The 25177-nt window shown below is 37.7% G+C and overlaps 4 protein-coding genes and 1 pseudogene across 6 annotated transcripts; all 5 read left to right on the top strand.

Moving 5' to 3' along the window:
- Positions 1-1625, top strand: LOC109086378 (mast cell protease 2-like). Its single transcript, XM_042711861.1, has 5 exons — positions 1-467; positions 549-693; positions 827-965; positions 1064-1315; positions 1395-1625. The coding sequence occupies exons 1-5, from the start codon at positions 344-346 to the stop codon at positions 1551-1553; spliced, it is 819 nt and encodes a 272-aa protein (XP_042567795.1). The 5' UTR covers positions 1-343; the 3' UTR covers positions 1554-1625.
- A 2581-nt stretch (positions 1626-4206) lies between these two features.
- LOC109046579 (granzyme B-like) lies at positions 4207-13885 on the top strand. 3 transcript variants are annotated; one of them, XM_042711862.1, is made up of 5 exons: positions 4207-4289; positions 4497-4647; positions 4841-4982; positions 5157-5411; positions 5519-5729. In XM_042711862.1, exons 1-5 carry the CDS (start codon positions 4229-4231, stop codon positions 5684-5686), a joined length of 777 nt encoding a protein of 258 aa, XP_042567796.1. In that variant the 5' UTR covers positions 4207-4228; the 3' UTR covers positions 5687-5729. The 3 variants fall into 3 exon arrangements, with proteins under 3 accessions (XP_042567796.1, XP_042567797.1, XP_042567798.1); XM_042711863.1 differs by lacking the exons at positions 4497-4647; positions 4841-4982; positions 5157-5411; positions 5519-5729 and adding exons at positions 12803-12953; positions 13052-13190; positions 13313-13564; positions 13664-13885 and having other exon boundaries at positions 4224-4289; XM_042711864.1 differs by lacking the exons at positions 4207-4289; positions 4497-4647; positions 4841-4982; positions 5157-5411; positions 5519-5729 and adding exons at positions 12651-12708; positions 12803-12953; positions 13052-13190; positions 13313-13564; positions 13664-13885.
- A 2669-nt stretch (positions 13886-16554) lies between these two features.
- Positions 16555-19405, top strand: LOC109046580 (annotated as a pseudogene).
- Positions 19406-19499: 94 nt separating this feature from the next.
- On the top strand, positions 19500-22765 carry LOC109046931 (trypsin-like). Its single transcript, XM_042712450.1, is given in 4 exon segments — positions 19500-19527; positions 20443-20744; positions 20839-21114; positions 22126-22765. Coding segments are annotated over 4 exon segments (765 nt in total). The 3' UTR covers positions 22285-22765.
- An 88-nt stretch (positions 22766-22853) lies between these two features.
- Positions 22854-24559, top strand: LOC122134868 (trypsin-3-like). Its single transcript, XM_042711865.1, has 5 exons — positions 22854-23245; positions 23332-23482; positions 23569-23707; positions 23911-24174; positions 24283-24559. The coding sequence occupies exons 1-5, from the start codon at positions 23182-23184 to the stop codon at positions 24436-24438; spliced, it is 774 nt and encodes a 257-aa protein (XP_042567799.1). The 5' UTR covers positions 22854-23181; the 3' UTR covers positions 24439-24559.
- The last annotated feature ends 618 nt before the right edge of the window (positions 24560-25177 follow it).

The following is a 25177-nucleotide window of genomic DNA, read 5'->3' on the forward strand; positions in this document are numbered from 1 at the left end:
CAGTGCCTGTTTAAGTGATGAACTCCATTACTTGTGTTTGTTTTCAGACATGATAACAGACGTCTTATACTTGTGCTACAACTTTTCGGCCTTTTCTACAAAACTTTCAACCTCTGTAGCACCAGTGCTATGTGAAAAAAAAAGTTAACGTGCAGTCCTGCAAAAGGCAATTTCCATATTCTGACATCCAGAGCAACATGCATGCATGCATATCTTACATCTTGTATATTGTGGTTTCTCATAATAGTTGATGCAGATGGCAAGAAGTAACACAATTAATTTCTTCTTACTATGAGTGTTACTGACACCACAATCTGTGAAAAAAAGACTTACAGACAGCTTAATGTCTCCACCTTTCCTTATATTTATACAGTGTTTTGCCAGCGAGAGGTTATTGATTGTCTTCATGATGACCATCATCTCTCTGCTCCTGCTGGCCTCTCTGCTGCCACACCTGACCTTCACTGGTGAGACTCATTATATAATAGCGCATTATACTAACTGATATGTACTGAATAAGCTGACTAATAGTTCTATCTCTCTCTCAGCTCATGTGAATGTGGGTATAGTGAACGGCAGTGAAGCAAAACCCCACTCCAGACCTTACATGGTTTCACTTCAGAAGTACTTTAAACATGTCTGTGGTGGATTCCTCATTTCTGATGAGTTTGTCTTGACTGCTGCACATTGCAAGTAAGGCTGCAATTTAGTATGAAATGCAATAATCGAGTTAAAATCACAATTTCATAATAAATAATAATAATAATAATAAAAACTTCTATAATGATGACATTGTTCATTATACTAACAAGATTTTCTTACACAGTAACAAGGGACTAACAGCTGTGGTTGGTGCACATGACTTAAAAAAAGATAAAGGGTCCATCCACATTAGAGTGAAGTCCTACCACATTCATCCGGACTTTAACATTCAAACTATGCTGAATGACATTATGCTTTTGAGGGTAACAGTAGTTCAAATGACTGTTATTAAAACAATTAATAGTGAGATAATATATGATTCGGCCTGTCTTTTAATGATGATAATGTTATTGCATTACAGTTAGAGAAAGAAGTCGAACAAAACAAGATTGTCAAGAGGATTTCCATACCAACTCAAGAGGGAGACATCGAAGCTGATTCTGTCTGCAGTGTTGCCGGCTGGGGAAGACTGGGTTTAAAAGGGAAAAAGAGCTATCGTCTCATGGAAGTAGATGTGAAGATCATGAATAACACAGAATGCAAAAAAAAATGGAAACACATCTACTCAGCCTCAAAGATGATGTGTGTCTACGGCCATGGAGGAAGCTGTAGTGTATGTAAAAACAATATCAATTAGAGACCATCAGTAGTGAGAAGTATCACTTCAGTCATTGATCTGTGTTTCTTCACAGGGGGATTCAGGAGGTCCTTTAGTTTGTGGAGACACTGCAGTTGGTATCACTTCCTTTGGTGACCCAAAAGCCTGCAATAGTCGTAAACGACCTGAAGTTTATGCAAAGATTTCAGCATATCTTCCATGGATCCGCTCCATAATTGCAAATTTTAAGTGATTTTTGCAATGATTTTTTATTTTTTTTAATTTGTTTGAATGTTCAATAAACAAATCATGTGTGAAGCATCAATATGTGTAAGTGGTCCTTATTATTGCAGCCCTATGAAACAGTAGTAAGCTACTGAACAGAATTCAAGTAACCAAAATTGCTTCCGCCATAATAATACAAAATCCAAATAAATTCTTGATAATGATAGTATATGATTATCAGCATGAAAACTAAAGTGAAATGTTCAAAATTATCAATGTTCTTCTTCCCACATTGGTGGTAAAAAGTAGCCTATTTGGACACTTTCTAACACTCTATACAGCATAATCTCTAGCTTCCACTAACTGGTACACACGTTTACAAGAGAGTGGGGTTCCAGCTGGATGACGTGGGACGTAGGTGTAGTCTAAGCTTCTTTTAAATTACATTTGCTGTGTCCCAGTTCGCCTACTTATACTATGCCCTAAAATTATGTACTCTCTCTTTCTTTTTTTTTTTTTTGAAGAAAAAGTATGTACTTTTGAGTATGTAGCAGAATAGTAGGCAAGCTTTGGACATACTACTTCGTCATAACTGCATCTTTAACGAATGTTCTGTTGTTTACGTATATCCTGTCATCATTTAAACTGCACTGCCAAACACGCCCCCACATGTCTACATCATGATGTGGGAAGATTTGTATTTACAACACTGCTCCACAACCCAAATATTCAGATGTGTGCAGCGCATTTTATGGAGGACTGATCCTGGAAAAGTAGACTACAATGCCAGCTGTAAATAGTAAGTCCTCCGTAGCCTACTCGATAGCCTGGATTCCTATTGAATTTGTCATTTGTAATTTCAGGTTTATGGTGTCTATACCTCCTCTGAGGTCTTTCATCATTTTGATGGACTTACTATTTACTTACTATTTACTCATCATTTTGCCGGCTGTTCTGACTTAAAATTGCAGACCATGAGTCAGAACAGCCTGTAAGTACGTTTACATATTTAAAGGATTTGCAACTGACGATTCAAACGCGAGTTTTGAGCAGTGTAGAGTAGCGCTTGTTGTTTGTCGTTTCTTTTCCTTTCTTTTTTTTCCCAGTAAATTTCTTAACATGTGTAAATATTTGTATATTTATATTATTATTAACTTCAACTACTGGGCTGCAACACAGCAGTCGGTGTCACCTCCTTTGGTGACCCAAAGGTATATAGGCAGGACCCAACCCTTACTTTGTGATGCTGTAGTAGTAAGCCATTAAAAAAAAACACAGAGAGAAAAATTTGTCAAGCTGCCACCGACAAATACCATAAACAGTACCTTTATATATTATATGTATATATTATGCGTTCAACATCTCCTAGATAGCACAGATATCTCCAGGGCCAGATTTATGCATATGCATTTTAGACATGTTCCTGTTCGCACGCCAGGAGGAATTACAATAAGAAGATGAAATGAACATCGCTGATGCTTTGCCACAAGCAGGAACTGCAGAAGCAACTATGGATGTGGTACTCCTGTTTATGGTATTTGTCGGTGGCAGCTTGATCAGAGCGAGCACATTGTTGGAAATCCCTCTGCATCTTCAGCTGGTTTCTCAGGGTCAAGAGCATTTCTTCTCTCAACCTGTAATCTTCACCTGAATGGGGCAGCAAAGACCAGATCAGCCTTCGCCTGCAGAACAGCAGTCTCTCATTAACCACAACTACCTTGAGCTAGTCTCTGCTGCCACTGCTATCTACCTTGTGGCCTTCCTCAGTTGTTTAGGTTTGCCATACTGAAAGCACAATACCTTAAACCTCCCAAGCAACTGGCTGTTGTCAATTTCCTTGAGCCAAATGGTCAGTTGAGCTATGTCTTTCTTTCAGAGTGTAGTCATAGCACTTTACCAGGTATCAAATTCCTTGTTCTTCAATAGTTGGAATCTCAGCCCTTTGAATACTAAGGCCTTTCCTTTCAGGACACATGGGCTCCTAGATTTTTCTGGTTTAAATTGCATCTGTGACCAGGTGGCTATCTTCTCACATGAACTTAGAATCCACGAAGAACCTATGGAGGTGGAAACATCGCTGTTTTTGAAGCAGCTAAACTTAGATTCCAACTGAAACATGATTTCGCCCCCGAAAATTCAACAAACAATGGTAAATGTGAGCACACTAAAAATAATTCATAAACTACATTTAAGGGGAGTGAGGAACTTGGTGTCTTTCTCACCTCTGAAAAACCTTTAGTGTATTTTAGTGTCTTTTGTTCTGTTTACAAAGTGTATAAATGTCATGCCAAATGATTTCATTATCTACCAAAGTAGAATAATTGAAGATTATTTAGAAAGTTAGTCATTTCTGCAATTCCCTCAACACACCAGCAGAGGTCACCATCGCAAGCTTTCTATATTGGGCCTCTAAATGGACAATATACATATATAGGCTTATAAACATATGCCACCTGTATTATAATGTTGCTTTTCCATTCATATATTCCATTTATATATTTTTAGTAATGAATTGTAAATATTCAAGTAAATGTATGCCAACCTTCTACACCGAACCATCTGTGGTCAAGAACAATACTTACTCATCATTGACACTTAAACCACAAATTGGAAAAAAACAGACAGCTTACAAGCAGCTCACTGTCTCCACCCACCCTTCTGTTTATATAGTATTTTGTCAGTGAGAGTTTACCGATTGTCTTCATGATGACCATCATCTCTCTGCTCCTGCTGGCCTCTCTGCTGCCACACCTGACCTTCACTGGTGAGACTGATTATATAACAGCATATTAATCTGATTAAAAAATAATAATAATAATAATAATAATAATAATATATATATATATATATATATATATATATATATATATATATATATATATATATATATATATATATATATATATATATATATATATATATATCATTGGTATGTGCTGATTAAGCCGACTGACAGCAGTATCTCTCTCAGCTCATGTGAATGTGGGTATAGTGAACGGCAAAGAAGCAAAACCCCACTCCAGACCTTACATGGTTTCTCTTCAGATAAATGGACATCATAACTGCTGTGGATTCCTCGTTTCTGATGAGTTTGTCTTGACTGCTGCACATTGTCAAAAGAAGTGAGACTTTTGTTTTGCCTAAACTGCAATACTGATCGATTACTGATACTGATTGTTTAAGATTGCGTTTTTAGATGAAATGACAGTAGTATATGGTTTACAAAGTTTTGTCATCAAATCAGAATATTTAATATATTCTTAAAAAGAGCACATAAAGCTCTGTAAAATGTTCATTAAGGCTTTCTTTCAACAGAAATGAAATACTGACAGCTGTGGTTGGTGCACATGACCTAAAAAAAATGACTGAGGGGTCTGTCCGCATCAGAGTGAAGTCCTACCACCAGCATCCTGACTATAACAGAGATACAAACCTGAATGACATTATGCTTTTGAGGGTAAAGAAGGAAATATTCTCAAGGAGGCACTTCAAAAAAAATTAACAAATAAATAAATAAGCTGCATAAACAGAAGCAATATAATAATCATTGGTTTAATTTTATGGAGGGTAATTATTATTACTTTTTTTAACAATTTTTATTTATTATTATTTTTTTATTATTTAATTACAGCTACAGGAAAAGGTCAAACTAAGCCAAAATGTTGAACCGATATCATTAATGAATAATAAAAAAGACATCAAACCAGGTACTGCCTGTAGTGTTGCTGGCTGGGGAAAACTGAAGTTTAAAGGCTCAGCTAGTGATCGCCTAATGGAGGCAAACATGAAAATAATGAAAAACACACAATGTAAAAATAAATGGAAAGGAAGAAAGTATTCAGTCTCAAAGATGATGTGTGTATTTGGCTGTGGTGGATCCTGCAAAGTATGTACAAAACATAATTCACAGACTCTGTTAATTTATGAACAGGTTTTACTGAGTTTAAACTGATATATGTTTTAAGTCATGCGTTGATCTGTGTTTTTTAACAGGGGGATTCAGGAGGTCCTTTGATTTGTGGAGACACTGCAGTTGGTGTCACTTCCTTTGGTGATGCTAATGTCTGTAATTCACCTGAGCATCCTAATGTCTATACTAAGATTTCAGCATATCTCAAATGGATTCGCAAAATAATAATAATTAAAAAAAATGTTAAGTGATTTCATGGGGGGGGGGGGTTGATTAAAAATGAAGATTTTTTTTTTAATATATTATTTCAATAAAAGTATCACATGATAAGCATCAATCATTCGAAGTGTGCTCATTGTCACTATCACACAGAGTATGAATACAGTATTAGATGACGGACACATCCAAGTCATTTCACATGATGAGCAAGTAGGGCTCATATCTTGCCTACTTGATTACGCAAAGAGTGAAATCCTCAAAACTAATAAGATTAACAAAAATATCAAAAAAGGTATAAAAAACCTGAGCTTTTAAAGCGCTCTTTTTTTTCTCTCGCATTTATTGGTCCTTAAATGCTTTGGTGAAGAACTGAACTAGAACTAGTTTCTTATACATCGGACCGCAGTCTTCTGTTGCTAATTCCAAAACATCATTTCAGAACTACTGTATAATGTTTGGTAGCGCCACTGACATGCAGTTAAGTGTGTGAGAGAGAGAGATCTTAAGCATGTGTAAATGATCTGAATTTGCATGGACTGACGTTTAAATACTTCAGAAACAGCAATGTTACCACTTCTTTTCTGAGAAGGCCTGATTCTTGCCAGCTATAGAAGAGCATTTTTCATTTTGTGCATTTTGTCACCCATGTTGTTCCTGCATGGCGTAGACTATGTCATGCAGAAGACAGCAAGTGGACATGAATGTGGTATTTCATGGACAGAACAAACAAGGTATTTCATGGACAGAACAAACAAGGCTCGCTGATCTAGATTTTGCTGATGATATCATAGTACTACTGTAGTTCTAGTTCATTCTGCACCTTCCTGCAAAAAAAATGATCTCTATAAAGAATTTCATTGTCGGGTTTCAGGCCCCATCATAGCACAGAAACTGCACTTGTGAAAATTACAAATGACTTGCTTCTTGCGACAGACCAAGACTGCTTCTCATTGCTAGCTTTACTTGATCTTAGTGCTGCATTCGACACCATAGATCATGACATACTCATAGATAGATTACAAAACTATAGAGGTATCCAAGGGCAGGCTTTAAGATGGTTTAGATCCTACCTGTCCGATCGCTACCAGTTTGTTTATTTAAATGGGGAGTCATCTCATTTATCACCAGTAAAATATGGAGTGCCACAAGGATCTGTCCTAGGTTCTCATGTTGCATGTTGCATTGCATGTATACATGTTGCCCCTTGGTAATATCATTAGAAAATACAGGATTAGTATACAGGATCCACTGTTATGCTGATGATACTCAACTATATATCTCAACAAGACCAGATGAAACTGGGTGTTATATTAGACAGCAACTTGTCTTTTGAAAATCATATTTCCCATGTTACAAAAACAGCATTCTTCCATCATAGGAACATTGCCAAGCTACGAAACATGTTACCTGTTTCTGATGCAGAAAAGCTAGTTCATTCATTCCTGACCTCTAGACTGTACTATTGTAATGCCCTGCTAGGTGGTTGTCCTGCATCCTCAATAAACAAGCTACATGTAGTCCAAAATGCAGCGGCTAGAGTCCTTACCAGGTCAAGAAAATATGATTATATTACCCCAATTTTACAGTCTCTGCACTGGCTACCTATTAAGTTCCGTATCAGTTACAAAATATTATAACTTACTTATAAGGCCCTTAATGGTTTAGCTCCTGCCTACCTAACTAGTCTGCTACCACGGTACAATCCATCATGCTCCCTAAGGTCACAAAACACTGGAATTTTGATTGTACCTAGGATAGCAAAGTCCACTAAAGGAGGTAGAGTTTTTTCGCATTTGGCTCCCAAACTCTGGAATAGCCTTCCTGATAATGTTCCGAGTTCAGACACACTGTCTCTGTTTAAATTTAGATTAAAAACACACATCTTTGGCCAAGCATTCAAATAATGCATCTCATAATTTTGGACTGCAGTTATATCTTATATCTTCTATATCAAATGTGCATTATTAATCTTTATCTTGGGTTAAACTAATTAATTTTACTTGGCTGGAACAGCAGCTACGCTAATTATGTCTCTATTTGTTTCTCTTTTGCCACGGATTTACACAAGCTCCAGTCTGGATCCAGAACACCTGAGAAGAGATGATGCCAAACCCTCAGAGGACCTCAGATGATGCTAACCCTGAGACAACATACAGAACTACTACATTTTGCTATAAGTTTGATTGCATAATTGCTGTTAATAGTGTTAATCGTCTGTTTATTTACGTCTTATATTGATTTTTCCGAACATTTCTGCAGTATGCACATAAACTGAGTCACCACTGATAAGCTTCTACTAAATATTGTAGAAACTCAATTTTCTGTAAAGTTGCTTTGCAATGATTTGTATCGTAAAAAGCGATATACAAATAAACTTGAATTGAATTGAATTGAACTACTAGCAGAGTCCTGTCACATGAGGCTGTCAACTTCCTACCTCTACTTCCAGAAAGCATGCCGAAGGCAAACCCTCTCAAAGAAATTTAATTTACATGTTACTAATAAGTATTTTTGTTGACATATATATCTACATAATCATAACGGTCTCTAGAATCATACAAACAAAACAAATCTTACAGGACATCTATAGTTTTTTTGTATACTTATTTAAAAGTCCAAGGGGCAACTATAGTTGCCGGTGGGCAAATGACTTGTAAGTACATATCATGGGGAAATTGGGTTTTACTGTGTTAATAGGTTAATAAATCAAGGTTATTGGTCTTGTTTAGTGCTTTTTGCTTTCATAATATCCCACCTAAAACATAACTTATCCCTTTAATTGACATCTCTACTGTACAGTAGACCTCAATTTGATAGGGAATAAATCTGTCCAGTTTTCAAGTGACAGCAGCAGTTAACAAACTTCAGTCAGTCATACAAAAGTAAGAATGGAAAGATAAAGAGCTAACGCATTGGATTAATTGCTGTAGATGATCTTTTTCTCCCTTTAATGACATCATGTCCTGTAAGGGGCAAAATACTGAGGCCCCTTTATTCAGTTTGGATGCATTTCATTCTAATTGGTCAAGAACCCTAATTCTTTTTTATGACTAGTAGCTTATGATTCTACTGTAATGCTGAAATTCAGACAAGTAATGAGTTTACATTTACATTATTACATGAAATCACCTACTACAGTCAGCCATTGAATACTATGTGCCTAAAAAAAATGCGTAATTTTCTTTCAGGTGTAGTGGACAGCACATTCCAGGGTCCAGTTCATGGCGGGGCCCCTCTCTGACCACTATAGTGGAGAAAGGTTTGCTACATTTTGATTGGATCTTGGTGGACTAACATAAGCAAACTGTCCAATGCCATCAGATAAAGTTGCCAGGACAACAGCCAGACACCTCTTAGAGGGCAAGAAGACCTTTGGTACAAAGACTGGGAAGGACAGGACTTCCTATTGGTCAAAATGCAGTTTCTGCCATTCACTCACCAACACACTGATTCCTCAGGTTTTGGCCTGTGACCACCATAAAAATTCTTTAGGACCTCTGGATGCAGCAGCAGTGGGTGAAACAAAGAGGGATCACAGAGTTCCATCCAAATCCATTCATAACTATGTTCTCAAACCTTAAACTGATGCAAACTACAACACACACGTCTTATACTTATTCAGAAAAATAAGTATTTCTCAATGACAGTGACGTGTAGTGCAAAATCTTACACAAACTCAGCTGTTAATGGACAAGTGAATGCAATCATGACAGATCTATCTTTTCCCATCATGTTTGGACTTAATGTGTTCGTAACATTGCCAAAGGTATTATGGTTTTGGTTTGGTAAGTGAGAAATACACTGGTAAAACTTTAGTGACACTTTTCTGAATGTGTGTTTAGACTTTGCAAATAAGTTCCACATGAGGAAAGAAGGGTGGACCACACTCTGTTTCTGATGGAAACAGCCAATCACAGCCTGGAAATGGAGAGGCACCAGATTGCAAGCTCCTCCTCATTGGAACGGGATAAAGGTACCTTCCCAAAAGACACTCTTAGTTCTGAGTCTGAGTCCTCTCAGGGAAAAGACACTAACAGAGCAAGTTCTGAGTCTCCGGCCTGCAAGGGTGAGATGATAGCAGATAAACCTCGGTTCTGAGTCTCTGACACATCCAGGAGACATTAACAGATCAACAACCATTCTGAGTCTCCGGCCTGTGAAGGTGAGACTGCAACAGATCAACCTCCATTCTGAGTCTGAGTCCTGTGAAGGAAAGGACTGCAACAGATCATCAACATTCTGAGATATCAATAACAGATACCAAGACCTAAGTCTCCAGCTTCGAAGCAGCAACAGATACGACCACATTCTGAGCCTCCAGTCTGCGAGTAAAGAGATAATCTATGCTCAGACTTCATTCAGAGTCTTCGTTTAGCGAGGCAACAACAGATTAAGCACATCCTGATTCTCCATCCTGGAGAGACAAAGCGGATCGACCAGTTTCTGAGTCTCTAGCCAAGAGAGGCAGAAGACACACAGACATCTGTAACAAGGTTAAGCTCCGGCGAGCAAACCTTCACTCCAAGGTACCTTTGCTTGCATGTTCCAGGCTAAGGACCTTTTGCACCTACTCCAGGGCCACATCTGTGTGTTCCAGACTTTAGGACCCTTTGGTGCTCCAGGAGATCAACATCTTCTAGCGCTTCGTGTTCAAGGCTGTCGAAACGGATTCCTGCTCCTTTTTTCCCACTGCATTGCTACCAGCACAACCAGTGGGTGAAGTCACTTCTACCGGACTGCTCACTCGACCACAGAGAATATCACTTATCCAAACCTCTTCCAGAGACCTTGGCACCTTATTTCTTTCAGAGTAGTAACAGTTTATCTTTCCAGATAACGTAGCGCTGACATTGCAACACACAACATAATCACTTGCATTTTATGCATCTTATGCACTTTATTCCCATTTAATTTATGGTATTAATTTAGTAGTTGTTGATTACTCTTGTCTATCTTTTGTTAATAAAATCTATTTTATTACACTTGTGTCTTCCTTGTGTTGATAATACTCCCTAGGTTGGCGGAAACAAAAATCACTACACAGGTATACCTTTTATATTATATAGATGTAATATTTTCTTCATTCTATTTATTTTTATTTATTTTCATTTAACTAACACACCTCTATGAATGAAAATATCTGCATGTTCAATAATAAGTAAATAAACAAACAAACAATCATGGGTGTAGCCTACACATGATAATTATTTTAAAAAAGCATATATTTTAAAAAGAATATCATTAATTTCTTGAATATCAAGGACTTTTCTCAGGGTAAATCCATTTGACCTAATCAATATGTGCCTATTCATGAAATGTGTGATAAATTACAAAGTATAGCATGCATATATGTTTTTAGAAAATTTATAAAACTACTTGTACCTTCGCTGGTTAAGTAAGGGAAAATTCTCCCCAAAATGGGTAGAATCTTCAAGTTGCAAACCTATGGGTTTCTTTCTGCTGTTGAGCAAAATGTGATATTTGGCTGAATGTTGGTAACCAAACAGTTAAATGCGTAATTTTCTTTCAGATATACATTTTTATTATACAGATGTAATATTTTCTTCATTCTATTTATTTTTATTTATTTATTTATTTTCATTTAACTTTTTGATACACAATACCCTGTTGGAGCAACTTAATGGCTGCACTTTATTCTGCTCTATGTTCCACCATTTTAAGACAAATGGATTTGTTGTGTTTTCATTTTCAAGAGATTATAAGCTAGATGTAGCCTTTTTGGGGGTTTGCATCAAATGTTTTTCGACTTTTATGCATGATTAATTTGCTTATGAATAAAGATTGATCTGTTGAAAGTGGTTATTTTGAGTTAGATGCCAAATGCTTTCCTCCTGAATACAACATATTGGCTGGCTACCGCTGTTTTGTCATAGATGTAAAGATGTAGTCAACTAGTGTGAATTCTAACACTTGCACAATGTTTAAACTCACATTTCCTCCCCGCTCCCCAACCCCTTTGTGTGATTGTGAGCCTATGCTTTTCCATGACAGATAAATCTAATAAAACTAGAAAAATGCAGCAGTTCTCTGGGGGAATTTTAATGATTGGTTGGGGCAGTATTCAACCCTTTAAAATTCTCAGCATACAGCCCACCACAGACTGCTCATAATGCATATATTATTACGTCAGAGCCGGGGCTCAGGGCTCAGGGCCAGATCCCACAGACTGATAGCTCAGCTCCTCATCTAGCTATCTATGACATCTGGTCCTATTCTGAGAAATGGCATGCTATTTTTCAGTAGCGAAACTATTTTATTGAAGAAATAGCATGGCAAGCACTGATAAGTTTCTGTGAATGAGTCTATGGGTACATGTGCGTGCATTGAGGAGAGAGCATGAGAAAGATTTTGCTTTTTATAAATAATAAAATGTAATCTCATTAAAAATTTGAAGTAATTTGTCATTTATATCCTGTTTGTCATATTTATTTGCTTGATCAGTGTCTTTTTGATTCTTTTGCTGTGGTATGCTGCAAAAGACTTTGAAATAACAAATAAAATAATAGAAAAAAGAAAAGAAAATTCAAGAATTTTAGAAAGCTACAGTATAACTTTTTATAATATGCGCTGATTAAGTTTACTTATCGCTCCATGTCTATTAGTCATCATGAATCCATGACATAAGAAATAGGAGAGAGAAATCTGTCCTCATCTGAATGACATCCTGCATCAAAATAGATCTTGGCCTTTTAGGAAAGATGGTGCATTTGTTACAAACTGCAGATGTATTATGATCTGTACATTATTAAAGAACCAAAATGCATGCATACATGCTTCAGTTTTTATCATCTAGACCATCTTTTCTCTGAAGGTAGGACCAGAAGTATTAACAGGAACAATATCTTTTCATCACTGTGTTGCTTATTTTGCAAGAAAAGCACAACATACCTGTAGGCGAAACCCAGTGTCTCCGCCCACCTTCAAACAATATTTATGCAGTGTTTTGTCAGTCAGAGCTCACTGATTGTCTTCATGATGACCATCATCTCTCTGCTCCTGCTGGTCTCTCTGATGCCACACCTGACCTTCACTGGTGAGACTGATTATATAACAGCATTAATTATGACAGGTATGTGCTGATTAAGCCGACTGACAGCAGTCTCTCTCTCTCTTTCTCTCTCTCTCAGCTCATGTGAATGTGGGTATAGTGAATGGCACAGAAGCAAAACCCCACTCCAGACCTTACATGGTTTCTATTCAATCGAATAAGAAACATGTCTGTGGTGGATTCCTCATTTCTGATGAGTTTGTGTTGACTGCTGCACATTGCTGGAACGGGTGAGGGGGTTTTGTCTAGTTACAATCATTTTGGCTGGCATAGTAACTGCAGTGCATTGTATGATAAAACTGAGCATCATGACATTCTCTTTCAACAGATCTGAGACTCTGACGGTTGTGGTTGGTGCTCATGACTTAACAGAAAGTAAGAATTCAGATCGTATGGGAGTGAAGTCCTACATCCCACATCCAAGCTATATGGTTCATTTTCATTGGAATGACATCATGCTTTTGAGGGTAACAACCTGTGATACATTTAGTTGTTCACAAATGGCAGTATAATCAACTGCAGTTCAGTCTTATAAAAGATAATTAAATTAAATCTGTTTGTTAATAATGGTTGTGTTTTTGAATTACAGTTACAGGAAAAGGTCAACGTAAACAACTATGTTGAATGGATTTCATTACCAAAGAATGGAGAAGATGTTGATGCAAACACTCTCTGTAGTGTTGCGGGTTGGGGAAGACTGGAGACTAATGGGGCATTGAGCGATCGTCTAATGGAGGCAAAAGTGCATATAATGAATAAAAGTGAATGTCACGAGAGGTGGAGAGAGAAGTTCTCAGTAACACAGATGATGTGCACACGTGGCCATGGTGGATCCTGCCTTGTACGTACAAAAGATGATTCACACACTTACATTAATTTATGAACCGAGTTTCAACTGATACAATGTATGTCACTGACTATTTCTGTTTTATCTTAACAGTTTGATTCTGGGGGTCCTTTGATTTGTGGACACACTGCAATTGGTGTCACAGCTTTTGGATATAAATTACTCTGCAATTCACCTGAGAAACCTAATGTGTATATTAAGATTTCACCATATATTCTATGGATTAACGGCATAATTAGAAATGTGAAGTGAGTGAAGTTTTTGAATATTTCTGCATGACCTCTTTCAATAAAAGCATCACTTGGCAATCATAAATCATGAAGTGTCTTCATTGTCACACACACACAATTTCATGGGGGGTTGGGGTGGCATTGCAGTGTCAGTGTCATTGATTGGATGAATGCATCACGCGATCAGTTTATAAAACAGCATTGTGCATCCTCATATTGTATATTGCTGCTATCAAGTTTCTCCTAAACTGACTTTTGGGTGGAGTATAAAGATAAGAATTAGTTGCACTCTTCTAATTAATGCTTCTTCCGTCACCATTTCCCCCAATGCTGAAACGACTGTTGATACAATGCACAGTGTTTCCGTGGCTGTCCAAAGCACATGGATATGAGACACGTGATCGGGTGTCAGTAAGCCAATTTCACAAGAATAAGAAATTACGTCACCGCTGGTAATGTTAGTTCTGTTACAGGTATGCCGTTATTACATTAGTATGGTCTTTTCTCAAATATCACTTCTTATCTTTTCTTTTTTTGAATGTTTTACAAGTTGCTGTTTGTTACGTCCCAGAACGTATTTGTTTTTGTTCTCTTTCTCTCTCGCTTCCTGTACTTGCAAGTAATAGGCAATGACATCCATCTGTCACCAATGATTGGTTGTTAACTCTGATCAGAGGATGAGAGGGAACAGCAGAAATTAAAGCAGCATTTTCCTCACTGAACAGTGTGATTGTGTGTGGAGGCTGTATGGTTTTGTTTCCTCCCCTAGAAGGGTTCATTTGTTGTTCATGAACTATTCTTTGTTGATTGGGTTCTCTTTACTGAGATTGTGTTAGTCCTCCTGCCACCTCTACAGCAATCCTATTTTTTTGTTTGTAAGTTCAGAAGTTAATGTAAGTTATTTACATAATTTGTATTGCTAACTTGGGACGGAGTTATGGGGGGGGGCATTTTCTTTTTGGACTAGTTTTCTCCTGTTTATGTTAGTGAGGGAGTTAGTATATTTTGTTGTATTTTTCTTTTCTTTTGGTAGCTAGTTAGTTTCCCTTTTATCGGGTAGGTTATGTTTGTTGTTTTGGCCTGAGCTCCCTCTCGAAGACTTTGAACCCTCCTGCATTTGTAAATAAGAGTTATATTGTTCTTGATTTAAGTTGTATAGTGGGTTTTCTTTTTGAGTTTTTGGGGTAAGTGTTGATCCTCGCTGCTGACACACACACACACACACACATACAGAGCATCACAGCTTTTGAACCCAGAATTAATTGTTAGCCCCAAGTAAAATGTGTGAAACAAGAAATCCCAGGAATTGTGTTTCCCCGGGGTTTAGAGCGGCCCAGAGTGAACATTTTTAAATAAGTGAGTAAGTAAATAAATACATACATGTATACATAATACATACAAGTCAAATTATGAATATAATTTATAATTGAATATTATGTTACAGGTTTGGTGTTCATAAAAAGCCAATTTTGTTGAACTTCACGTTTTCTCATCGCCTTCTATTTTATCTGTGAGTTTTAAGGTGCAAAGCACATTTTCATCATTCATTTTTATGCTCATATTACATGCTTAATTCTTATCGTCCAAAACCTCTGTGGCTTAAATTTGAGACCGCAAAGATTATCAAGAACAAAAGGCTTGCTCATGCCACAAGATTTTTTTTAGGTCTGGTCTAGTTCACAATACTAACACCCTCAAAATGCAGCGATAATTGAGACCCTTTTAAAACCAAACATAACAACAATAAAAATAAACAGATCACTCACTATATTAACCTTATGCAAAAAAAAAAAATTAAAATCTTAATTTCAACATTCACTCCTAAAGTCTGAAGCAAAGCATTCTGGGAACTAAAACTTGATAGAATGGTGTACAAATAAAATCAGCTTTCTAAGTAACAAAAGCATACTACACAAATAGTATATAACTATTGTTATTATTAAAATAGTACTATTACAGTTATAATCAATAAATTATTGTACAATAAGTAAAGTAAACTAAAAGTGTGAGTTAGGAGGTAGACCAATACAGAGATCCAACCAAGTAAAGGCCGTCACTTCTTAGACATTTCAAGACCTGACAATCGGTTTGGTGCAATCCAACATCCATCATGTTCAGTTGATGAAAACAAGCGCCGTCCAATGCCAACAGGGGTAACAAACTAATCAGACAAAACACAAGGAACGTGTCTGTTACTCTTTTTCAGTGTCACTAAGTGAAGTGTGAATCAGCCTTTAGAGATCTAACCACATTGACACTGTAATTCAGTTTTTCAATTTTACAAGAAACAATAGGTGTGGATTACATCATACATGGGGGAGAATAGTCTACTCCCATTAAGACCACAAACTTAAGACCTATCTTTTCCACTTCAGCGCAAAATGAAAGCCACATCAAGGTGTGATAGAGGAAGTACGATCTCTATTGGGTAGCTAAACCAGCCCATTTTTCATTAAATACCACCATCAACACTGAGGAGACATTCAGCACTCCAGAGAAACCTTCCAAGAACAGCATCATGATCATCTCCATGCTTTTGCTAGTCACCCTGCTACCATATCTGACTTTTCCAGGTAGAAAAATAATGAGAATTAACTGACTTCTATTGCATAATGTATTTTACATTTATTATAACTATACAATTTTAATGTTCATTTTACGCACTGTTTGCTCTATAAATTGATCTGAAAGAACATTTAGTAAAGTCTACTTCTCATTTAACCAACCTATACTAATTTTTCTTTTTCATCTGTGCAAGTGGGTATAGTAAATTTCACAGAAGCTAAACCTCATTCAAGACCCTACATGGTTTCAGTTCAAAGTAATAACAAACACAAATGCGGTGGCTTCCTTGTATCTGAACAGTTTGTCATGACAGCTGCGCACTGCTTTAAAGAGTGTTTTTTTTTTTTTTTTTTTTTTAAAGGGGTTGGATTTTCACTGTGAGTCAAAGAGAGACCCATACTGCTGCAAGGGTCTTCACGTTGGAAATGACACATGCTATAATAGTATGCAAACAAGTGGGTCCACGACTCAAAAAAAAAAAAAATAACCTCCTTATTGGCATTGATGGATGGATGGATGGATGAAGAACATTTAATATATGGAACATTTCCATTGCACAAAAGGTTCATTAGATTATTAAAGTCTTCACACTAAGAACTGTTCACTGATGGGTTCTTTGGGGAACCAAAAATGGTTGAGCTTTGAGCATGAGCTAAAGCTTGTGGCTTTGCAATGGAAGCATCATAGCAAAGTATGTAAATACATTAACATGGTTTCAAATGCATATTGTTTTAGGTCAAGCCTAAAATGCTAAAGTTAATTTTGAACAGTCTTCATTTACCAGTAAAACATGAATGCATGTTTTCTTCCTCATCTTGACAGAGGAGAGAAGCTGACAGTTGTGGTTGGAGCTCATGATCACACTCATGGTTCTCGCCACATGGATGTGAAGTTCTACCACATCCACCCTGGGTATGAGTCCAAAAGTCTGCTAAATGACATCATGCTACTTCAGGTAAATGACTCAGCAAGGTTTTACAGAGCAAACTGCATTAAAACAATTGTTTTCTTAACTGTACGCTAAACAAAATTTTGAGGAACAGAAAAGTATCATGAATGTCCTACTCCCTTGGGCTTTGTTCAGATTGCACACAATGCTGATTTGGTTTCACACAGATAATAAGGACTGATTGGTCAGTTCATTTTGCAAGAGATGAAATACTTTAATTCATTCATTGCTGTCAGTATCTGGTGTACATTGTCTCCCACACTAACAAAGTGATTCAAAAGCTACTTGAAACCTGATTTGACTGTTCAGACGGAGACACATTGTGAAGGGTCAGTGAGCCGAGGTGGAGTCCAGGCCTTGGAGGCAGGAGGCGGAGGTGAGGGAGACTAAAAGCACAACAACGCTGGAGGATGGCAGTCCCGCGGAGCTCGCACCGCAATGATGGTGGGCTGAGGGTGAGCAAAGGGGCTGCCAGATGACAGCGGTGGAGGAGGCAGGAGCAGGTGGGAGGGCAGCCATTTTCGAGGAGCAGGCACATGAGGGCACGTTCTTTGAGCCGACACTGGGAGCGAGCTCTGCCGACAATGGGAGCAAGCTCTGGGGCTGGAGCCAACACTGGGAGCGAGCTCTGGAGCTGGAGCCCTTCCTGGGCTTAACTCGGGAACAGGAGCCCATCCTGGGCTTAACTCGGGATAAGGCACTTGAGAATTGGAAGCCCCCTCAGGGCTGGACAAGGAAACCAAGGAAGGAGGGCTGGACGGGACCAGTGGAGATGACGGAGAGAGGAAAGGGGGCAGTTAAACCTCCAGTTCAGATTCCCAGTCTATAAGATACTCCTCATTTTGGCACTTTTGGCACTCCATAGTCCGCTCACCCTCAGCAGAGATGCAGGGGCAGAGCTCCACTCCAACATCACACCATCCACAGCTCTCTCCCTTGCGGTGGACACTGTAGTCGGCTCTCGCACCGAAGAGGACCATCTTCGGACGACAACGCTCTGCACTCGGTGTTCAGGCTGGCGTCATAGAACGCGCAGAGCACGTCATTCAGGTAGCTGGTGATGTTAGCTAGCAGTAGGAACTGTCTCATATGGTCCTCGAGAGAACGTCCTTCCTGCTCCAGCAGGAGGAGGAGGAATTCGGGGCAAAGGAGGGGATTCATGGACACAACACTATGGGAAAAAAAAGAGAGAATCTTTATTAATCCAACACGGGGTAAATCCAACATGGATCACAGGAGGAAGCCACAGATACTGACTTGTAACTGGTAGACCCAACAAAACTAAACTGAAAGCACATGGGTTATAAATACAGGCTAACGAGGGACTAAGGAGACACAACTGGGAACTAAGGAGACACCTGGGAACTAATCAACAATCACGGGAGACAGAAACTGGGTCACAGAGAACATGGGGAATGGAACACATGAGGGGAAAACACAACATAATGAGTCCAGGGGTGTGACATTATCCTTATAAATTCCAAATAAAAAAATAAAAAAATAAAAGTTGGTCATCAAATTTGTATACATTTTGAAAATGACCAGCATTAATGATTGAATTACTTGCTGTAGCTATATGAAAAGGTCAAAAAGAGCAAGGAAGTCAACTGGATCTGCATACCAAAGAAAAATAAGGACATCAAGACCAAATGCAGTGTTGCAGGATGGGGGAAAAAACACCAAAGGTGCAGCGAGTGCTAAGCTTATGGAGGTGGACATCACCATCATTGATGCAAAACAATGTAAGAAGTACTGGGGAAAAAATTACTCCATCTCACGTATGGTATGTGCAGGTGGCTGCAGAGGATTTTGCCAGGTACAAAGAATGTTCTGGACAAATCAAAAATAGTGTGACAGTTTCATTTCATTCAAGGCCTGTAACTTTCATAACTTTTCTCAGGGAGATTCTGGAGGACACTTGGTGTGCAATAATGTCGCAGTCGGTGTTGTTTCATTCAACGAGCTAAACAACTGTAACTCACCTAAACTACCAAATGTCTACACCAAGATTTCCAAATTTCTAAGTTGGATAAAAGCTATTCTTGAAGGTGTGAAGCAAGAACTTGATTAATAAACATTTTATTTAAACAATGTAGTCTGTTGATCATATGTGTCATTTCATTATGAATTTTTTTTAAAAAAAAATATGACTGATTTGTCAGATGTGACACTTTCCTGTGGAAAGATGGTTTTGTCCCTTCTCGGCAGCCTTGGTTTCCTGTGGGGGCTGAGCTCATTGCATGTGGTCAGAGACCCTGTAAGAAACAGTCTAGTTTGCAGAGACATCTTAAAAAAGAGAGCTCTCTCAGGCAGCTCTGCCCAAACTCACACCATTGGTTGAACCACTGTTGCTATGCCAAGCTGGTCAGGGTTCTCAAAGCAAGTAAGCAATGTTTTGACAAACAGAGTCAAAATGTGTGTACATTTCAGGAAAATCCACCTAAAAATGTAACATTTATAGAAATTAATGGTAAATTCACCCAATAAATGTCATCATTTTCTGACCCTCATGAATTTTTCCTTCTCTGGAAATTGTCTATACAATGGATGACGGGGGCAGTCGTGGCCTTATTGTTAGAGAGCCGGACTTGTAACCTGAAGGTTGCGGGTCACTTCACTTTTATTTAAAAGTCAGAGGGGTCCAATGTTGTTTTGGACTGCACTGACTGTCATTGTATGGAGAAAAAAAAAACAACGACAACAACACAGTTTTCAAAATATCAAATTTTGTGTTCCACAGAAGAAATAAAGTTACACAGGTTTGGAAAACTTTAGTAAAAGATGACAATTTAAAATTTTGGGTGAATTACCAGGAAACCACGTTTTAACATAATAACATTCACATTTTACATTTAATTAACAGAAGAGACATCCAGGAAATGCTGTGGTTTGCTCTGAAGGGAGGCCTGCCCTTTTACTTTGAGTAGTTTAAAAGTCAGTGACACATCTTCAATGTTCCAGTAGCACAGTGACACACTTCACTGCGATTCTGCTCACCACAGCTGTGACCACACTGCACATCACAGGAAGCTTCTTTCATTAGTAATCCTTAATCTTTACACTTTGTAATTGTGCCATCAAAGTGGCTATTGTTTGAGTCTGAGTTTCTGTCTTGTTTTTCTTAATAGTTGTGGTTGGAGTTGACATAATCAATGGGGAAAAAGCTTCAAAAAATTCCTTGCAATACATGTTCTCAGTGCAGAACAATAAAACACATGAATGTGGAGGATTTCTGATATCTCCTCAATATGTTCTTACAGCTGCACACTGTGCAAGGTAACGTGTTATTTTTTTTTTTATTTTTTTTTTGGAGCCATATTCATCACTGAATGAAATATCTAAGCTCTTGTTCCACCGAAAAAAAAAAAATAAATTTATACCAAAAACATTCAAAAACGTTAAGATGGGTAATGACATCATGCTTCTAAAGGTAAAGCAACACCTGTTGGGTTGTGATTACAATTTCACAAGAACAAGAAGACCAAACAAGTGCACATTTAATAACTAACTATTTGCATTTTCAGATTTCTAGGGAAGCAGTTTTGGGAGAAAAGGTGAAGACGGTGAAAATCCCAGATCTACATTACAGAGTTGAAAGCAATACCCAGTGCTTGGTTGCTGGATGGGGTTCGACTAAACAGCACAAAGATGTCAATGACCTTTTGGCCTTGAATGTAACCTCAACTGTTGACATCCACAACTGCAAGAAAGCATGGAAGAAATACAAAGAAAGCATCACAAAACTTCCACCAAACATCATCTGTGCTGGAGGATATAAACAGAATGGAGGAGTGTGCTTGGTAATAAACATACAGGAGAGACCAGGGCAAGTTGTCACAATTTCTTAAGTGCTAAAACTATAAGAGGTTTTGAGAAAATTGAGAAAGATAAAGTGTGACAACTAGCTCCAGTCTCATCTTCATATACAAAGGTTTATTTTTTTTATTTATATATATATATATATATATATATATATATATATATATATATATATATATATATATATTAACACTATTAACATGACTGTCAGTTTATGTGCATATGGCAGAAATGTTCAGAAAAATCAATAAAAGATGTAAACAAACAGACAATTAACACTATTAACAGCAATTATGCAATCAAACTTAGTTCTGTATGTTGTTTCAGGGTTAGCATCATCTGAGGTCCTCTGAGGGGCTGGCATCATCTCTTCTCAGGTGTTCTGGATCCAGACTGGAGCTTGTGTAAATCCTAGTAACCATGGGATGTAAATCCTGTGGCAAAACAGAGAAACAAATAGAGACATAATTAGCGTAGCTGCTGTTCCAGCCAAGTAAAATTAATTAGTTTAACCCAAGCTAAAGAATAATAATGCGCATTTGATCAGATATAACTGCAGTCCAAAATTATGAGATGCATTATTTGAATGCTTGGCCAAAGAGGTGTGTTTTTAATCTAGATTTAAACAGAGAGAGTGTGTCTGAACCTCGAACATTACCAGGAAGGCTATTCGAGAGTTTGGGAGCCAAATGCGAAAAAGCTCTACCTCCTTTAGTGGACTTTGCTATCCTAGGTACTACCAAAAGTCCAGCGTTTTGTGACCTTAGGGAACGTGATGGGTTGTAGCGTGGTAGAAGACTAGTTAGGTATGCAGGAACTAAACCATTAAGGGCCTTATAGGTAAGTAATAATATTTTGTAACTAATACGGAACTTAATAGGTAGCCAGTGCAGAGACTGTAAAATTGGGGTAATATGATCATATTTTGATCAGATTTTATGGATGTTCCATTGTTCTACTATTAAACCCCATCTTCACATATATTCTTGCAGGGTGATTCTGGAGGTCCACTGGTGTGCCATTCAATGGCAGTGGGCATTGTCTCATTCAGCACAAAGGGGTGTAAATATCCTGATGTACCGAATATCTTCACTGATATTTCAAAATATGCACATTGGATCAAAGCAATTATGAAGAAAAAGGAAACTTAAGAGTTTTGTGTTCACAGCACTTGCAAATCATGCTTAAACATACAATACTGACCAACAAAAATTGTTTTGCTGATGACTTGTGTCTGTATTTTCACAATGACCATTTCTGTGCATGCAGATTGTTGTTTTTGAGAAAAACTACCTCAAAATGTCTATGATTTTGTGTATATTTTGGGTTACAATAATAGTGCATTTATACAAGGACACAATAAATCAGGGATGGATAGCATATAAAATACCCGTGACTGAATTTTGGTTTGATATCAACATTTGAAATGACATTTTCCATCAGTAGGGTACAAAAATAATTTCTCTTCCAGCCAAAAGGTCCGTAAAAGGAGGTGTTTAACATTCAGAAAAGGTTGATTGGGAATTGATTTTTTGATGATACTAAAATCTGGGAATCCAAATACAATATAAAATGTCTAGTACGAATATATATATATAGAGGGAGAGAGAGAGAGAGAGAGAGAGAGAGAGAGAGAGAGAGAGAGAGAGCAAAAGTGTCACAAATTTAGCCTGTCGTAACTGAAAACTGTAAAGAAGGTCAAGACCACAAATGGGCAGGCAATCATATAAAGCAGTGATGAAGGCATTTGACATGTTTAAAATCAACTTTTAATTCTAGGTGATAGTTAACAATACTTAACAAACAGTCTGTTTGTGGTACATGTTCTGTGCCATATACAATCTAACAAATTCACTGCCAATCCATTTATCTACTGTATATTGAAAATAAGCCATGACATTGCTGCCAAAGAAATTAAACTGCACCTGAAAGACATCAGTTTTACCAAGATATGTTGGAGAAGATCTTGTGTCATCACTGAATGTCAGGATGTGTCTTGTGGTAGAGAGCTATATAAATGACTGTGGTGGTCGTACCAGCAGCGCATTATGAAGATGAGTGCAGCGTATGGCCTGTTGCTCTCAGTGGCTTTGACGAGCTTGATACTGACTGGTTAGTAAAATCATGCTTAACTGATTATAAAATGATAACTGAATCGAATTTTTTGTTATCTCAGACGTGGATCTTTATTTGCTTAGGCACATTTGGAGCTGATATCATCAATGGCAAAAAAGCCAAGAAGAACTCCATGCTGTACATGGCATCAGTGCAGATTGATGGAAAACACAAATGTGGAGGATTCCTGATCAACCCGAGCTATGTGCTCACAGCCGCACACTGCGATAAAAGGTAAAGCCAACTGTTAACCTGGAATATGTTTGGTGTTCAACAAAACGGTTTACTAATATGCAATTATGTTCATGCTATGAATAAAGTGGTAACATGACTGTGATCCTGGGCACCCACAACATCAGTCCACAAGGAGCAAATCTGAAAAGATATACTGTGCAAAATAAACATAAGCACCCATCCTACAAAAATGCCAAAACTGGGAATGACATCATGCTTCTGAAGGTACAATATTCATCAATAAATTTAAATATATTATAAAATGAAACAATATTATTATTAAATATAAATTTATAATTAAATACTTAAAATTTCATTTAGAATTTAATAATAAAACATACATTTACATTTACATTATATATTAAGCAATTAGATTAAACAAACCATTAATGGTAATCAGACCACACTTTTCATATGTGAAATTTTAGCTGTCCAAGAAGCTGAAAACCGGCAAAGGTGTGAAAACCATCAAAATCCCGAGCAAGGACAAAACGCTTAAGTCAAAGACCAAGTGCCAGGTTGCAGGATGGGGTCAAACTGAACAGGAAAATGTGGTGAACGATCTGCTGGTGACAGATGTGTCACCTATCAACTCCTCCACCTGCCAGACAATGTGGAAAAAAGTGAAAGTGAATCTCCCCAACAACGTCCTGTGTGCTGGGGGTTACGAGACCAAAAGTGGTGCTTGCCAGGTACATCTAAAGCAATATTTTGGAGAAAGTTCCTATTCTGTGAGTCTATATTCTTCTGACCACAATAAAAATGTGTCTGGAATCAATCTCAAATGCATTGTCATTCAGGGTGATTCGGGTGGGCCGTTGGTGTGCAGTGGGACAGCAGTGGGAATTGTCTCTTTCAACATGGGACGCTGTGACTACCCAAATGTTCCCAATGTTTACACTGAAATTTCAAAATTCAGAGGCTGGATCAAAGAGGTGATCAAAGGAGGTGCTTGATGCCTATGAAAATGCATTGATTTATTGTGCAGTATGTCAAGATCAGCTTTTATGGTGTCTTGTGAATGCTAGCTGTCAAACCTTTCAATAAAATGGAGAAATGAACAACAAAACACAATAAGCAATGACTTTGCATTTTTTCTTTCTAAAGCGCCACTTCAGAGAGAGCGAAACCAGTTAGGGGGCTGTTTAATTCTCAACCACTGGTAAAGTTCACCACCACCACCACATCCTAAGTTACACAACAAAAATTAACGTAGCACTGGGAAAATAAATGAGAAGACGCTTACATGCGTTAAAAAAATGTATATTTTAAGCTTTATTTAAAAAGGGCTTGAGACACAATCAATTGATTTGTTGTTGTTGCATGAAGCAGCCCAGGTTGGGGGAAAAAAGAAAGAAAGAAATTCCTCCAAAAAGAGCATCTGCCATCACATCAGTTACTCTACAACAAAAATTCTCATCGGGGTGATGATTTTCTATCTTGATCGATCTTTAAGATGTCCACAACCTACTTTTCAATTGAATCATAGAGATTGTGATCTTTTATGTCCTATAAATGTGTCCTGTTTAATTCCGTATCTAAATATATCTGTGCAGCTTTCAGTTGACAAGACATTTTTAAGACAGCACAATCAAGAATCATAGATGAATGAGAAACTAGAAAAAAAAAGTTTGTTGAGACAAATTTTAATTTGGCTTGAGAAAGCCTGACCAGAAAGTTTGAAGTTTAAAGAAG

The sequence above is a fragment of the Cyprinus carpio genome, chromosome A22 (genome assembly GCF_018340385.1).
Source record: "Cyprinus carpio isolate SPL01 chromosome A22, ASM1834038v1, whole genome shotgun sequence".
Taxonomy (NCBI): Eukaryota; Metazoa; Chordata; class Actinopteri; order Cypriniformes; family Cyprinidae; genus Cyprinus; species Cyprinus carpio.

Coding starts and splice junctions, on each gene's coding strand:
- LOC109086378 (XM_042711861.1), top strand. CDS start 344: ATGTCTCCACCTTTCCTTATATTTATACAGTGTTTTGCCAGCGAGAGG. Junction 468..548: donor GCCACACCTGACCTTCACTG/GTGAGACTCATT, acceptor TCTCTCTCTCAG/CTCATGTGAATGTGGGTATA. Junction 694..826: donor TTGACTGCTGCACATTGCAA/GTAAGGCTGCAA, acceptor TTTCTTACACAG/TAACAAGGGACTAACAGCTG.
- LOC109046579 (XM_042711862.1), top strand. CDS start 4,229: ATGATGACCATCATCTCTCTGCTCCTGCTGGCCTCTCTGCTGCCACAC. Junction 4,648..4,840: donor GCTGCACATTGTCAAAAGAA/GTGAGACTTTTG, acceptor TTCTTTCAACAG/AAATGAAATACTGACAGCTG. Junction 4,983..5,156: donor ATGACATTATGCTTTTGAGG/GTAAAGAAGGAA, acceptor ATTTAATTACAG/CTACAGGAAAAGGTCAAACT.
- LOC122134868 (XM_042711865.1), top strand. CDS start 23,182: ATGAAGATGAGTGCAGCGTATGGCCTGTTGCTCTCAGTGGCTTTGACG. Junction 23,246..23,331: donor GACGAGCTTGATACTGACTG/GTTAGTAAAATC, acceptor TTATTTGCTTAG/GCACATTTGGAGCTGATATC. Junction 23,483..23,568: donor GCCGCACACTGCGATAAAAG/GTAAAGCCAACT, acceptor CTATGAATAAAG/TGGTAACATGACTGTGATCC.